At 41.6% G+C, this 17,333-nt stretch overlaps 1 protein-coding gene across 7 annotated transcripts in view; it reads left to right on the top strand.

The window, feature by feature from the left end:
• Positions 1-17,333, top strand: part of OSBPL1A (oxysterol binding protein like 1A) — a 211,983-nt gene that overhangs the window by 117,664 nt on the left and 76,986 nt on the right. For 4 of the 7 annotated variants that reach the window (XM_037134083.2, XM_053664391.1, XM_037134086.2 and 1 more), the window contains one exon: positions 13,307-13,469. The exons of 2 other annotated variants lie outside the window; for them this stretch is intronic. In XM_037134083.2, the coding sequence (XP_036989978.2) occupies positions 13,307-13,469 (163 nt within the window). Of the gene's footprint in view, positions 1-13,306; positions 13,470-17,333 lie in introns of those variants that run through there. One more of the 7 variants, XM_053664393.1, reaches the window with a different exon arrangement.

Genomic DNA, 17,333 nt, shown 5'->3' with positions numbered 1-17,333 from the left:
AACATTGTTTCTTTATTCTCAGTTCTTATAGCTTTAATTTTCTTGAGTAAGCTTGTTACTAGGGCTTCATAAGATACAGTGTTGCAAAGAACTTGTGACAGCATTCTTACTGTATTCCTTATTTTAAGAGTAATGCTTTTTTAGCCTTGGCTGGGTTGCTCAGTGGTTTGAAGCATCGTCCTTTACACCAAAAGGTTGTGGATTCAATCCCCTGTCGAGGCACATACCCAGGTTACAGGTTCAGTGCCCTGTTGGGGCAGATACGGAAGGCAACTGATGGATGTTTCTCCCTCCCTTCCTCTCTCTTCCTTTCCCTTTCCCTCTTTTTCCTCCTCTCTCTAAAATTAACAAACTTATCAGCAGGTGAGGATTAAAAAAAGGAAGAATGCTTTTAATGTTTTAGCATTAAGATGTTTGCTCTGAGTCTTTCTGGTAGACCTTTTTCAGGTTGTTTTATGTTAAAGAATTTTATTTATACACATATACCCTCCATAATTGTAATTTTTTTTAAACTTAGTTTATTAATTGGTTTATTTTTACCAATGATTGTGTATATTGTAGTGATCTTATAATGTTTCTACATTAATTAGAAATGTAGAAATCTGTTAATTTAATTATGTAGGGTTGATACAATAAATACCTCACATTCCTGGAGTAATACCCAGCATAGTTGTGATATGTTTTCTTTCATGCATAATTCTGTGTGCTAATATTTCGCTTGTAATTTTTATCTGAATTGCTGATTAAGGTTGGCCTATAATTTTCCTTTCTTTTTTTTCTAGTCACATTTTGATATCAATTTATCAGAATCTCTTCAATTTTGGTCAAGCAACTACATTATTGTATAACATTTTATACATATATACACAGTTTTCCATAAAGCATTTTAAGTTAGTTGCTATTGAGAATTTATTTTCTTTGGTACATTTTCTCCTTAGGGTTTTATTTAAAAAAAACACACACTCATTCTTTTAGTTCATCACTCAAACATGGTTTAGCTCAGACACATTTAAAGTCTGTGATTTTTTTTGTGGTAAAAATACCCCACACTAAATTTCTTTTTCATGTCTTCAGCAGTTTGTGTATCTTCTAGCAATATTCTCTAACAAAGGGATTTAGCTTAGTTTCTCATCACACTATTTTCTAACTACTATTTCAGACATTTTTTGTAGTTTGAGAATAAGCATTTCTCCAAGTGATTTGTGGTTTTCTGTCTTTTCTATTTAAAAAAACCTTAAATTTCTAAACATTTTATGACAGTGAAGAAATTTAAAGGTAAAGCTCTGGACTGAGTGCTATGTAACTAAAACTCACAAAAAATATTTCGGGAGATTCCAGGAATGTCCAACCTTTTGGTGTCTCTAGGTTACACTAGAAGGAGAAGCGTTACCTTGGGCCACACATTAAATACATTGTGACATATAGTCACAAAACAATCTTACAGTGTTTTAAGTAAATTTACAACTTTGTGTTGGGCCGCATTCATAGCCCTCCTGGGCCACGGGTGGCCAGCGGGCTGCAGGCTGGACACCCCTTTACCCTCTGGAAGCTTAGACTTCAGATGTTGAGCCAGATGTCATGACCTTGTGTCTCAGTAGCTTATACCTGAAGGCATAATAATAGCACATAAATAACAGTGACCAGCGTGTTACACATCTCATAGGGCTTTCAGGAGACCTGGCTTTTTGTCATCTGATTACACCTGATCTGTTTTTACCAGGGCCACTAACAAAGAACTCATACGAGAGTGGAAGCCTTTGCCATTTTCTCTTTGTTCACACTTCATTATTAGTATTCCCCAGTCTGGAGCCCCTGTGCAGGGCTCTTTACAATATGGGTACATTCTGTGAGTTAACTGAAACTAAATGATACAGTCTGTGAATCCTTGTAACCCAGCTCTCAAACTGCACTGCCTGACAATGCCCGGAAAGCAGGTGCTTCTGTCAGTCTCCGAGTGGTAGTTGCCATTCTTGCCTGAAGTTACTGTGCATCCTGCACTTGACCATGCCGCATGTGGGTCACGTGAGGGCACCATCGTCAATCTGTATGCGTAACATTTTTGAAAAAAATTAATATACAAGACTTTCCGATATTTCCATGTCATAGGTACACTCCACTTTGAGACGACAGCTGAAGGCAGTAGGGAACCACCGACGTGCTTTGAAGAAGGAATGCTGGGTTTGCGTCTTTAATAGATGAGTTGCGTAGGGATGTGAAGTGTCCCCTTTTCCTGCTAGATTATAATCTCTCCAATGAGTAAGCAACCTCTTATTCTACTTGGTGTCTCTAGCACTTACTTGAAATAGTAGTAGGTGTTCAGTAAATATTTTTAACTACACTGAAATTCTTCTAAGTCAGTAATTTTTACCCAGGAACCATATTAGAATAATCCGTGGTGCTTTGAAAAAACAGTACGTGTGTTAGTGTTTGTATGAGCACTGAACAAAGAAAAAAATTCCAGACCAACTCACATTAGCTTAAATAAGTTAGAGATTTTTTCCCCACCTGGAAGAAGACAGGAGGTGGGCAGCTTGGTCCTCGGGTAGCAGTTTCTGATGTTAGAGGCTGTTTCAAACATCCAGTTCTAGTTTGGAGGGAGGGAAGATGGGGCAAAAATAGGAGTGCTCCTTCCCCTTTAAGGAGATCTGGTGAATTTCGCACAGTACTTCTATTCTTCTTGCGCAGAACTTAGTCATATGGCCACAACTGCCAGAGAGGCTGAGAAATAAATAGTCTTTTAGGAGGCCATGGTAGTTGGCTAACAAACTGGCGTTCCTGTTAAGGAAGGCGAGGACAGACAGTGTGAGGAATGAGCAGTCCCTGTCACAATATCAGGCCCAGTTCACTCATAGAAAGGTCCTGTTTCTGTAGGTCTGCTCTAAAACTGGGCCTTCTAATTTAAAAAAAAAAAAGCAAAACCAAACAAACCCTGTACCTGATCAAGGTACATTCTTCCTGATGACTATGACAGGTTTTGAACAGGACAGCTCCACTAATTCTTGCAATGAGAAACCGTCATACTGGAGGGCACGGTTCAGCCACTTTCTAGTCTACCCCATTTGCCATTCCACAGTGATATAAAACCCTTGACAGGGGCTCACGGGATGGTTTTCACGAGCACTTTACTGTGGTGCAGGTAACTCTCCCCCTGTCTCCTGGAAAAAACTGAAGCCCTCTGCTTCTGAGATGCAGGATCATGTATTTCCATCAACAGTGCTCCTGGGCCGTGCAGGATCGACAGTTCTGTGGGTTGAAAAGCTTACGCGATTCAGAGTTAAAAGGTCTTGGTTTTAGTTCTTCTTCCTGTGCTAAACTTTGGCAAGTGAAAAACTTTATGATACTAATTCAGTTTCTACGGATACACATTTGTCATTGGGGGCTGTTAGGAGGACTGAGTGACCTAAAAGTATGTAAAAGTGACTTTTAAACTATAAAATGCTATGTCTATACATTAACAGTAGTAGATACAGAAATAGCTCTGTGTACACAGGCCCATTTTTAATACAGATATTTATGAAAAGTCCATTTTTTTTGGTGCTAAATAAACTCTCATCCTGAAGTTGAGAATAATAGATTTTTAGAGACATTTTTGCTCATGGTCCTGCATAAATTATTACTTTTCTTGGTAAACTTTGGAATACGTAATACTTAGAGCTTATCAAAAAGAGTTAATTTTGCCTTGCTTCTGAGCCCCCTCTACCTGTCCTGTTACTCTGCACCTTGGTATTTATTCATTTGAAAAGACTAAGCCAGTACTTACTCTTGAGCATGTCCCAGGCACATTCCTGGCAGTGAGCACAATCACGAATGCATATGCAATGGAGAGTTAAAGACTGGTGATGAGAAAGGACTTTTAGGGATTTCAGAATCTTTATTAAATACTTTAGTTTAAATTTTTACCTTTTTAAAAAATATTTTATTATTATGCTATTACAGTTGTCCCAATTTTCCCTCTTTGCCTCCCTGTGACCGGTATCCCCATCTCCTCCAGTAATCCCCCCTTATTTAGTTCATGCCCACGGGTCATGCATGTAAGTTCTTTGGTTTCTCCGTTTCCTGTTCCGTTCTTGACATCCCCCGTCTATTTTGTACCTACCAATTTGTACTTCTTAATTGTTGCATCTTCCCCCCCCCTTCTCCCCTTCCCCCTCACAGTGATTCTCCTCCTGTTCTGCTTGTTTCGGTTAGTTTGTTTCTTAGATTCAGTTGTTGATAGTTGTGAATTTATTGTCATTTTAATGTGTTTCTTGTTTTGATCTTCTTTTTCTTAGAACACTTCAGGCAATAAAGGCTGAACTCCTTTTTGTGATGATGAACTCCTTTTCTTTTACTTTGCCTGGGAAGCACTTTATCTGTCCTTCCATTCTGATTGATAGCTTTACTGGACAGACTGATCTAGGTTGTAGGTCTTTGTGTTTCATCACTTTGAATACTTCTTGCCAGTCACTTCTTGCCTGCAAAGTTTCTTGTGAGAAATCAGTGGGCAGTCTTATGGAAATGCCTTTGTAGATAACTCTCTGCTATTCTCTTTCTGCTTTTAAGATTCTCTCTTTATCTTTAACCTTTGGCATTTTCATTGTGATGTGTCTTGGTGTGGTCCTCTGTGAGTCCAACGTGTTTGGGACTCTCTGTGTGTCTTGAACTTGTAAGTCTTATTTCCTTGACCAAATTAGGAAAGTTTCTTTCATTATTTTTTCAAATAAGTTTTTAATTTCTTGTTCTTCCTCTTCACCTTCTGGCACCCCTATGATTCAGATGTTGGTACATTTGAAGATGTCCCAGAGGCTCCTTATTCTATACCCTTTTTAAAAAATTCTGTTTTCTTTTTCTGATTGAATGCCTTTTTATTTTCTTATGCTACAGATAGTTGATTTGATTCTTGGCTTCATTCCCTGCACTGCTAGTTTCCTGTAGATTTTTCTTTATTTCACTTAATGTAACCTTCATTTCTGCCTGGCTCTTTTTTATGCTGTTGCAGTACCCAGTGAGTTCTTTGAGCAGCCTGATAACAAGTGTTTTGAATTCTGCATCTCATAGGTTGCTCATCTGCATTTCATTTAGTTCTTTTTCTGGAGTTTTGCTCTGTTCTCTCATTTGGACCATATTCCTTTCTCTCTTCAATCTGGCAGCCTCCCTGTGTTTGTTTCTGTGTATTAGGTAGAGCTGCTTTGACTCCCTGTCTTAGTAGTGTGGCCTATGTAGAACAGGCCCCTGTAAGTCGTATGGGCAGAGCCTTTGGTAATTGCCAGGGTGGGGCAACCCATGCCACCACAGTGTGGCTCTGTGTCAGGGAGAGCTCAGAGGGGGGGTACAGTGTTGCCGCCTAGACTCTGGAGGTTTGCCCAGGAGGATGCTGTCTCCCTACGCTCGGCCTGTTGCCAGCCACTTCACTTTCTCCCCTTCTCCCTGTGTGCCACTGGTGCCCTTCCAGCTATTGCCCTGGTGCTGAATCCCACAGGGGGTGGGTCTACATAGGTCCCAAGACCATTGTGAACCCTTTAAAAGGAGTCTTGTGAGAGTCTGTCAGTTTCTTCCACTGCCCCAACCCCCACTGGTTTTATCAGCTAGAAGTTATGGAGACTTACCTTCCTGGCACTGGAACCCTGGGCTGGGCGGTCTGGTCTGGGCTGGGATCCCTCACTCCTGAGGTATCCATCCTGATTTTCATCCATCACACGTGAATTTGGGATCACCTGGTCCACATCTCTGCCACTCGGCCTCTCTGTGCGTCGCCACCCCTCAGACCTGTCTGGATGAAATGGGACTCCTTTAAATCCTTGGTTGTCAGACTTCCATATAGCTCGTATTTCTGGCGAATCTGGGTGATGTTTGTTTTGTAATCTAGTTCTAATGTTTGCTGTAGTTGTGCAAGGAGGTGAAGCGTGCTTACCTATGCCTCCATCTTGACTGGAAGTTCTAGAATTTTGCCATTTTTATGTAGCAAAAATTGATTTATTACGTTACACTGGAAGTCGATTGCAGTGTGTTTCATATATACCATTACATGGCAGTTTAACATTCTGTTTTATAATTTACCTTTTGAAACTTTTAATATACTATAATCTAGGATCTTATACATTGGAAACTACATTTAAGTGCATAGTACTTTTAGGAATATAATACTGTAATTGCTATTTCTGGAACATAAGATGTACGTATTTACAGAAACTTAATTTATTGTAGACACTCCTTATGTGAGTGTTCTAATCAGTCTCAAGTGATTAAACTTTGCAACTGAAAGAGAAAATTTGTATGAGATGTTGCTCTTACCAAATTATTTTAAATGAAAGAACCACTGAACAAGGCAATAGAGTAAAAATGCATACTGAATCTACAGCATATGGTGGAAGCGAATAGTACTTTTGTTTCAAAAAACATGTTTCTTTTCTGCTTTTTAAAAAAGAAGTGTCAAATCTAAACTTATTTACTATATTGTTCTATCTAGTGCTACTTTCCAATTGAATTCATTTTTATTAGGTTATTTTTAAATCAGTCTGACAAAAATAAGCATCAAATATCCTGGGTTTATACTGAATCTTCCAAGTATCACCTTTTTTTAAAGAAAAGATTTTATGTATTTATTTTTTAGAGAGAAGAGAAGGGAAGGAGAAGACAGGGAGAGAAACGTAAGTGTGTGGTTGCCTCTCGTAATCCAGGCATGTGCCCTGACTGGAATCGAACCAGTGACTCTTTGGTTTGCAAGCCTGTGCTCAATCCACTGAACCACACTAGGCAGAGCCCTTATCACCTTCTTTTGAAAAGCCCCCTTTTGCTTACCAAATATTTCTTAAGTACCTATTTACTGAGCTCTGTCCTAGGTACAAGAGTACCCAGTTATCCCCCAAATTCTTACTTGATTTGAATGAAGATAAACTTGGAAGTGCTTAGCAGATTATTAGCAGAAAGTCGTTCAGCGAACTCCCTGGCAGTCCCTTTCCTTAGAGCACGGCAGTGAACCGGCAGTCAGACGGAAGCCCCCCCCCCGACTGCAGGCGGAGGAGTCCGGGGCCCAGAGGGGCAGCGGTGTTTCCCAGTGGGGTTTCCTTTTCTCTTGGCTGGAGCCCGATTGCAGAAGTCGGTGGCGCCTGTAAGAAAGGGGCTTTTTCAATGGTGTCAGGAGCCAGTCACAGTCAACTAATGGTTGACTAGCAGCCCTATTTGGGGCCGACCAGATTAGTGTGCGTGAGATTTTGGAGGGCCTTGGGAAGGATCTCTTTTTGAATCTTGGCAAACCTTTTATGTTGTGTATAACATTAACAGACTGGAAGCTTCTTATTACATCGCATGCGAGGACATCGAGGTTGATGACCTCTGTTTCCTGTTCTCTATATTTCTCATAGGCACTGAGGCAAAAGGAACAATTAGAGGAAGACTTCATGTGTCTTCCCAGTGTGCCAAGGTTGTGGGTTTGATCCCTGGTCAGGGCACATATAAGAATCATCAACCAATGAATGCATAAATTAGTAGAACAACAAATCAGTGTTTCTCTCCCCCTCTTTCTTCCTCCTTCTCTCTCTAATAATCAATAAATAATTGCTTTTTTTAAGAAGAAAACTTTACCACACAGCCTGCCTATCTGAATCCACGCCCATGCCTACTTCCTTTTCCCCTGCAACTAGGGATGCGCTTGCTGTGCCCTCAGCAAAGGCTGGTGGTGCGCTTGTGGATTAGATCTCAGGGGCATCGCTGCAGTGGCTTTCTCCCCGCTGCCCGTCATTACTGATTCCCTCCTCTCTATGGCCATGTCTTCCCTATCAGGGTAGAAACATGGCTCGGTTCTCTTCCATAATAAAGCTGTATTGGCTCCCACGTCCCCTTCCAGGAGTTGCCTCAGTTTTCTCTTTTCCTTTTCAACAAAACGTTTTAAGCATGGGCGATATTCATCCGGGTGTTCTTTTCATACTTTCTTGACCCACTCCAGTCAGATCTCTGCCCTTAACCTCGGCTCAGCACTCCCCCGAAACCGCTGTTGTCAGGGTCGCCACTGACCTCCTCCTCACCAAATCCAGAGGTCTTTTCTTCGTTCTCATATTGATTGATCTGTTGTTATTGTTTAATGTGTCACTTTCTCTCCCTTGAGATTCCCTGAAATTCTTCCTTTAGCCTTTCCAGGGACTGCACGTTCCTGGTTTTCCTTCCATCTCTCTGTCCTCTCTTTTTTTTTTGTTTCATTTGCTGGTTCTTTCTCATCTTCTCCTAGCAGAAGGAAATCTCAGTCCTTGGATTTCTTCCTATTTTTATCTCGCTTTCCCCTTAGTGCTTCTGTCTAGTCTTATGGCTTAAAGTATAACCTGTTTGCAAGTGACTCCCAGCGTTACATGTTCAGCCTGGACCTCTTCCCTGAACATTTGATACCTGGCCTGTTTGCCAGCCTGACATCTGCACTTGGACGTCGGGTAGCATCTCACACTTAGTGTATGAAGCTCTGTTCCAGGTTGTCCCTGTCCCTTCTGCAGTCTTCACCATGTTAGGTAATGAATGATGACTCCCTCTCTAGTTGCTCAGGCCAAAACCCTGGAGCCACTCTTGAGTCCTCTTTTCTCTCCCGTTTCATAATTAATCTGTCAGCAAATCATTTAGGCCTGCCCTCAAAATATATCCAGAATCTGACTACTTCTCATCTCCTTTGCTATTTACCTGTCTTTTATCTGGATTGTTGCGATATCCTGTTAAGAGCTTTTACTATTTTCTTTAAGTTTTTATTCTTAGAGAAGGGGAAGGAAGGAGAAAAAGGAAGGAAAGCATCAGTGTGAGAGAGAAACATCAATTGGTTCACTCAGAATGTGCCCCAGCAGGACCGAACCTGCGACCCACATGTATTCTGACTGGGAGTCGAAGCAGCGACCTTTTGGTTTATGAGACAATGCTCCAATCAACTGAGCCATGCTGGTCAGGGCTTAAGGAATCTTACTTATTCTGCTCCTCACTCCCCCTTAGGTTTCTTCAGCATATCAGCCAGAGAGATCGTATTAAAATGTAGATCAGACATGGTCACTCCTGAGTCAAAACCCTCTGGCGGCTCCCCACCTCACTCAGGGTCAAAGCCGGCATCCTCACGGGGTGGCAAGCTCTGTGCGGCCCCCTGCCCCCCGCTCCTGGCACATCCTACCTCTCCATTTTCTCCTGTCAGACGAATGAATCTGCTGTGGTCACGGAGGCACATTTAACCTTAAATAAGTATCTCTTTTAGTGTAGGAAGGACTGAGGGGAAAAAGCTTCCTGAACATAAGGGCAGCTCATTGCGTTTGAGAAGGCAGTGGTGGGCCTTAGAGCTCACGAAAACCTGAAATTCTGTGTGTGCAAAGGTGCTTTGTAGATTTAGCAAACAAGCCCAGTGTTTGCTAAATAATACTACGAGCATGCTTGATCGTGCCTCGGGCATGAGAGCACACTTTAAGTTTCCTGGACCCTGGAGGTGAGTGTGTGGTTCCGCCTGGCTGGGCACGAGGGCTCTGTGCCCCTCCTCCACCAAAACAGTGCCGTGGTCTTGTCTGAGCAGAGGACCCCTTTCCGCGGTGTGTGACCAGACCCACTTTTTCTTAGCGGTGTGCCAGTAGCAGGGAGGCGCCCAAAGCACCTACCTGTCTTTAAAGAGCTTCACAGTCAGTATATCGTAGGCCCTGTAACCACAGAAATAAGTGTCAGTGTAATTCCTTATCTGAAAGATAAAATGGGATGTTTTTAAATTCAAGATCTAGTATTCAGTCTTCAGTTAGCACATTCTTTACCATTATAGCTATATACCCAACAGCGAAGGAGAAATGAGTAAGGCTAATGCTGTTGAACTGACTAGGGTAGGGCCAGTTGTTCGGTCTAATAACTGGGTAATTGGACACGGTGTTCTATGAATCCTAATCACTGACTCTCGGTTAGTGGTGTGTTTGCTAGACTTAATTATCATCTCTGCCTAACCTCTGTGAGACATGGGTGAATAACAGGATACTTTATAGAATGAGAGAGTAGGTAAAATGTGAACATGCTGGCCAGCACATGACTTTTTATAACTCTGTATTCTTTCCTGGGCACCCCTTCACCGTCAGTGTGAAGAGCACCGCGGAAATGCGGGGAATTTCACCTGCCCAATGAAATGGAGGAGGAGGAGAGTTTCCTACTGAAGCGGTTTGAATAGATGGCCGGCAAGGCTTGAATGTGCACTAGGCTTAAAGAGCTACAGATACATATGGATGTAAATACAGATGTAAATGGGGCAAAGTGCATGTTTGTTATTAAGTGTGTGGTATCAGTCCTTAGAATTTTCCTGATAAAACTTTGACTCTTATATTCATTTGGTCATGTGTTCATGTTTGTTGCAGGAAAGTCATAGAGCTGAAGGTGTAAATGTTATATGTGAATTTGAAAAATAAAATGCCAGCCATATTCTAGAAATGTCCTAATGCACATGTACTGGACTCACTGATTTTGTAAAGGAAGTTCTTTCTTCCATGTATAACTAGGGCAACTATTAGAGTTGGAGAATTTAAAAAAGCACCATCAGTATGTGTGTGTTGGTACATAATGTAAAGAGGTCCCACGCCCAGAATGGTGAAGGAGGACTACGTAAAAAAGGTCCCGATTCTACCACAGCACAGTTTCTGAGCTAGAAGTACGAGTTTGGAAACAGCTCAAAGGCAAGATGAAGGTTTCATCAACTTGCACTCTGTATAACTTTTATCAGGAGTTCTCCACTAATTTTCAAATACAGGGTATCCTCTAGGTGTTTGTGAAATATCGAGACTGTAGAGGATTTAGAATTACATTGTTCCAGAGAACTTTCTGATTGACCGAAAGGAATGTTTTTAGGGGTTTCTCTAAAGCAGTGAAGAACTCTGTACTGGCGTGGTTCCTGGGATACATACACATCCTTTCCCAGACACGTCGGAGCACAGGGTGGGGGAAACTGCCCTTCTCGTGGGTGGTGTGAGAGGAGGTGTCTTCGGTGCAGAAGAGCCTGTTGTTGTGCCTGAAAGGAACGCAGGGCACTCACATCCACCGCAGTGAAAACAGGGGCAGGACTGGAACAGCGGTTGGAGCTGCTTCTCCCGCTCCGCTTCCCACTCCCTTCACTCCTCCTCTGAGGGGCAAGTGAGAACAGATGTCGAGGCGGCAGAGGTGGTGGTGCTTATTTTAGGGGGCTAAAGGATAAATTGGGTTTTGAAAAATATTTTGTGGAGGGAATGTGGTCATTTGAGACTTCGGTCATTTCTTTTGCCAGTTTTCTGAAATCTGCTAGAGTAATTTAGGTATTAAACTTCTCTATTTGTTAAGAGAAAGGGATAATTTGTTGATTCTTACTTACATTGAAAGGTAAAATTTTAACAGCACGTTTGCATTTTGAATATTTGAAGACTTGACAAGATAAAGCTAAAAGGTGGCTGAGGGTAGTTTGACCCTTCCTGCCCTGGGGTTCTTGGAATCTGCAAACAGAGCCGTGCTGTTATTAGCTCTTTTTGTTTGAAAGAAAGGATCGTTTTGGTCACCGTGCTGCTCAGTTTTGTAGTTTGAACTGTATAACCCATCAAATGGAGAAGGATAGCTTTTTTTTTTAAGTTGACTGCAGCCATAGTAAAAGTATTTATGCTGTAGAGACAAAAAATTACATTATGGAAATATTTTCAATTCTTTTGTAATTTCTTAAAAATTATGGTATGGAAGTATTCAATTTTCCCACTTTGCATCTTTTCTCTGCTCATTATCATTTATTGCTATATTTTCCAATAACCTTATTGCTAAAATGATAAACACTAAGGTGCCTGAGAACTGGAACTATTCCCAAGATAATAAAGGTCTAATCTTATTTCTGCTACAGAGTTAGCATTTTAATAAAGCTGTATTTTGAGTTATTTCCAGGACTCTGAGAGTGTTGCACCTGACATGTGTGTCTCAGGAACTCAGGGCCACAGAAAGCTCTGGAGTGAGAACTAGAGGCTGTCCCTGCCTCCTCTGAGGTCCAGGGAGCACCCGGGAGAGGGAGCAGCGGGAAGGGACCGGGCGAGACTCAGCAGAGAGAGTGAGGAGTTGGGAGAACAGCCCTGAGAGGCAGGCAGCTCCCGGAGAACGAACTGTTAACCAGAAGCCGGTGCAGCGGTCTCCTCATTCAGTGCTCTTCACATGTTGGAACAGCCCTGGCTTTGGGCTTCCAGGGAACCGTAGGGAGGCGGAGATGGGGGCTCTAGGGCCCCTCAGCCCAGTTCTGCTTTCTAAAACACCTGCTTTGTAGGGTGCGGGTTACGTTTGAGAAATAGGTTCTGATGCTCAAGTTCAAACAAAAAAAGTTTGAGGGCCACTGAGTTGAAAACCACCGATTGATGATTTGATGATAGTGGAATCCTCTCATTTTATAGGTGAGGAAACTGGGGACCAGGAGACTTTGGAGATTACACAGTGGGTAGCCGTGGGCCCCATCTTCATTGGCTGCTGTCGGAAGTGCCCGGTGGACTCTAGAATTTGGTGCGGATTGTGGAGTAGTTGTGATTTCCAGAGTTTTGACAGGGAAGCAGGTCTCGATAACACTGTGCCTGTCAAATGCAGTGCCTGCTCTCTTCTGTGAAGGTTAGGTTCAAGTTTTAGAAGGTGTTGGTTAGCTGCAAAGGCTTGGATGCTCTTAAATCAGATGGGAAGAATCCCGTCTTCTTGGAAACTTTATCTTCAAAGCAAGGAAAATGAAAGCAGACTTTGCCTTTTTATAAGTTATCTTTTTTTTTTTTGTGTGTGTACTAAATTCAAGGTAAAATAGGGAATCAAAACCAGAGTATGGAATTTTAAATTTTTCATTACCAGGCAACTTATTTCCCTTCCTTTGACATGCCAACTATTTTGGAAGTAAACTTGGAGGATTGTATCTTATGCTTTGAAGTGGTACACATTTTAATATTTGGAATGGTTTTGATTCTGTGTTTTGTTTAACAACTTGCCAGTGGTTTTATTTGTTTTGTTTGTTTAAGAATTGGCTTCTTAACTTCATGATTAAGTTGAGAGAGGTACTCTCTCTATTTTAAAAATTTCGTGATTTCTGAATTGGCTAATTGTACTAGGATCCTGATCGTTTGAACTGGCTCTGTTTGGTACTTCTCAGTCTATTTTCATTAGCGAGAGCTGTTGTGAGAAAGGCCCCATGGGGGGGCCCCCCCTCAGTAAGAGTCAGAAGTAGCCTTGTAATTTTGCTCATTCATCCATGTGTATATAACACGCCTGTTTTTATTTCTGACGCTGAAGTTAAACTGGATCAGAAGCAAGTCATTTTCACATTCTTCTGAGTAAGTCCATGTCTCCTTTCTGAAGTCCTTTTTGTACGTCTGTTTTCTTTCAGGTGAGGAACTTTAAATTGGAACAGGAGCAAGAAAAGAACAAAATTTTGTCAGAAGCACTGGAGACTCTAGCTACCGAACATCATGAATTAGAGCAGTCCCTAGTGAAAGGCTCGCCGCCGCTGAGCGTTCTTAGTGAGGAGGAGTTCTATGACGCGCTGTCAGGTAATTCTGGAATCCCGCCTTCCGTGTTGGTGATTTCAAGTCCGCAGCCTCAGTGTCGTCTTAGAGTGGATGTCACCTTGACTTTCCTGGATTGAGCAGATAGATCTGTATCACTACAGCTCTCCAAACCACCTCTGTTCTGTGTTGCATTTTTAAGGAGGAGCTGAAAGTTCAGAATGAAAATCACCACTGCGTCTGCATCTGTTGACATCATGTGCTGTGCGGGGGAGGGGGTGTCGTTAAAACTGCATGAATTCAGTGTTTCTTATTCAGTGACCACTAAATACCTCCTAGTCCTAGGTACTACTACTCCATGTTGAAGGATAGAAGGATGGACAGTTTCTCTTCTCAGAGTACTCTGTATCCTTAAAGTAAAAGATACAGAGAAGCAACAGTTGGTAACAGTATAATAACTAAGTGCCAAAGTAGAGGTACTGCGAAGGTGCAGCTGGAGCAGCGTGCTCAACCGTTGCCTCAGATGCACATGCCCAGCACAGTGGAGCGTACGGGGAGTCCAGCCTCCAATGGTGGCCAGCTGTGTGACCTTCAGCAAGTGCCCCAACCTCTCTGGTTTGCACATATTTAAAATGGGGATAATTGTCAGGGTTGGTTGAGTTCATATGTTTAAATAGTGTTTAGGACAGTGCCTGACGTGGACTGGGTGCTCAGAAGATGGGCAATGTATGGAGAGTCAAAAGTGAGAGATGATACTGCTACATGGTTTTAACCTTTTAGGAATTTAAGGTTTTTGAGGTAGGTGTGGGGGTGTGGAAGGAACATGGAGGGGAGATTGTTTGGAAATTAATGAGATTGCGAACAACTAACTCCTTTATGTGAGGAAATTTAAGTGCTTATGTCCTGGATCAGCAGTTTTCAACTGGTGTGCCACAAGAATTTTTAAAATATGCAGTACCTGATCACTGTCCTGGGCGAACATACATACTTACTGGGGCCACAGAAGCTGGCCATGGACTTAGGAGACCTCGGTGGATAAGAAACTAAAGGCTCAGATTTATAGCAGGAAATTGAAGGATGCCCAGTGAGAGGTAATATTGAGTTGGCCAAAAAGTCCATTTAGTTTTTTCCGTAAAATAAGATACCTTTTTTGTTTCACCAATAACTTTATTGATTAGATATTGAGTGTGTCCACTATCTCTTGCATGGTATAATGTTGATTGTTAGCAACTAATGTCTCAGTTTGATCACTATCAGCTTCATCTGGTCTACCTGTCCAGCGAGAAATTTCCAGCACAAAACTTCACAAACCACTTTTGACACATTTGCTCAGTCGCAGCACCTTCTCTGTACACTGCACAAATCTTTTTTTGTATTTCAGTTATGTTTTTACCTTTCTTGAAATAATAAAACATAATGTATCAAAAATGCTGCATATTTTTTTCACTTTCAATATTAAACTGGCTGCACAAAAATTCATCAAGTTTCGTAAGTTTCTTTTTAAATGTACACTGATATGACAGCTGTCATAACGCAATCTAACGGAACTGTTTTGAATGAAATTAAAGAGAACTATGCTTTACTAGAGCCATCTTACAGAAAAAACCAAACGAACTTTTTGGCCAGCCCAACAGAAATGAGAACTAAAGAAGATTAGGTTAAGGAAGTTAAAGAAAATGACGTGATAATATAGGACAAGGAGAATGACGCTGACAGACTGATGGAAAAGAGACTCATTATATAATATAAACAGAGCAAATAAGAACATTATCGTTAGAAGTGCGACCTAATCAAAGGGCAGAAAAGTAGTTTTAACAGCCAGATTTTGAAATAAAGACGGTAACTATGGTGTTGCCAGTGAGATAAGGTGTTTGTGGAAAGAGTGGATCATTTTGGGACGAGAAAGTGAAGGCAGGTTATGAAAGCAGTGGAATGCGTGACAGAAGTGGGTACCGCGAGTGACAATTCCCGGTATTCACGTCCACCCCGTGCGAGCCCAGTGGTGTTACCTCTGTGCTCCTTCAGTGCGGGGCATCCAACAAGGAGGGAACCTGGAGGGGTCGTAGGGTTAACACCAGGAGGTCTGAGCATAAAAGAACCCACTTCAGCTGCTCATGGTTTATGTCCTTTGGAAAAAAGAAAAAATTAATATTCACTAAAAAACACATTTGTTATAAACAAGTCAGTATAGAAGAACCTATAATGCTCAGTGAAATTTTCCCTTCATCCCTTATTGTAATTATGCACTTTTCCTCAGAGGTTCTTAACAGCCTGACGGACTCTCTTGCAGACCTTTTAAAAGTATTCACATGTATATGTGCGTGTGTTACATGGGGGTTTAAAAAAACACTGTGAATTGGGTAGCTGCATAATTGTTCTGGACCTGCTTTTTCATGTAACAACGGACCTTGGAAATCTCTCCCATCAGTACCACAACTCTAGCTCGTTCTTGTACAAAGTTGCTTTTAAGTCCATGGTATGATTTACCAGTTTTCTTTCTTTTTAAGTATATTTTATTCATTATGCTATTACATTTTTCCCAGTTTTCTCCCACTCAGTCCTCTTCTGCCCTGCACCCTCCATCCTTCAGCATTGTCGCCCTTAGTTCATGTCCATGGGTTGTACATTATCGGTTCTCTGACTTCTCTGTGTCCTATATAGTTTTGACCTCTCCCCATCTATTTAATGCCTACCAATTATGCTGCTTCTTCCCTGTACCTTTTCCTCCCTATTCCTTCCCTCTCCCCACTGAAAAACCCCGTGTGATGTCCATTTCTCTGATTCTGTTCCTGTTCTTGTTTACTTAGTTTTTGTTTGTGTTGTTTTTCTTTTTTGAGGTTCATTTGTTGATAGTTGTGAGTTTGTTGTCATTTTATAGTTCATAGTTTTGATCTTCTTCTTTTTCTTAGATAAGTCCCTTTAACATTTCATATAATAAGGGCTTGGTGATGATGAACTCCTTTAACTTGACCTTATCTGGGAAGCACTTTATCCGTCATTGCATTCTAAATGATAGCTTTGCTGGATAGAGTAATCTTGGATGTAGGTCCTTGCCTTTCATGGCTTTGAACACTTCTTTCCAGCCCCTTCCTGCCTGCAAGGTTTCTTTTGAGAAACCAGGTGACAGTCTTATGGGAACTCCTTTGTAGGTGACTGTCTCCTTTCCTCTTATGGCTTTTAAGATTCTTTATCTTTCATCTTGGGTAACTTAATGATGATGTGCTTTGGTGTGTTCCTCTTTGGGTCCAACTTCTCTGGGACTCTCTGAGCTTCCTGAACTTCCTGGAAGTCCATTTCCTTTGCCAGATTGAGGAAGTTTTTCTTCATTATTTGTTCAAATAAATTTTCAATTTCTTGCCCTTGTTCCTCTCCTTCGGGCACCCTTATAGTTCACATATTGGAATGTTTAAAGTTGTCCCAGATGTTCCTAAGCTTGTCTTCATTTTTTTGAATTCTTGTTCCTTCATTCTTTTCTGGTTGTATGTTTATTTCTTCATTTGAAATCGTTGATTTGAGTCCTGGTTTCCTTCCTCTCACTGTTGGTTCCCTGAATATTTTGCTTTCTTTCACTTTGGGTATCCTTCATTTGTTCTTTCATTTTGCAACCAAGCTCAGTCAGTTCTGTGAACATTTTGATTACCAGGGCTTTGAACTCTCCATCAGATGGGTTGGCTATCTCCACGTCACTTAGCTGTCTTTCTAGAGTTTTGCTCTGTTCTTTCATTTGGGCCCTATTTCTTTGTCGTGGCGCACTGGTCTGGTTGGTCTGGTTGACCGTTACTTTAATTCCTTGGCTGTCGGAGTTCCATGCAGTTTGAGTTTCTGGCACTTCTCTGATTTACCAGTTTTCTTAATTATTCTTTTCTTGATTGACATTTGGCAACAATTGTCATCTTTCTGCTTTAGTCA

This window comes from Artibeus jamaicensis, unplaced genomic scaffold (genome assembly GCF_021234435.1).
Source record: "Artibeus jamaicensis isolate MK-2021 breed Jamaican fruit bat unplaced genomic scaffold, CSHL_Jam_final contig_354, whole genome shotgun sequence".
NCBI classification, from domain to species: domain Eukaryota; kingdom Metazoa; phylum Chordata; class Mammalia; order Chiroptera; family Phyllostomidae; genus Artibeus; species Artibeus jamaicensis.
This window is presented reverse-complemented; position numbering and strand designations above follow the sequence as displayed.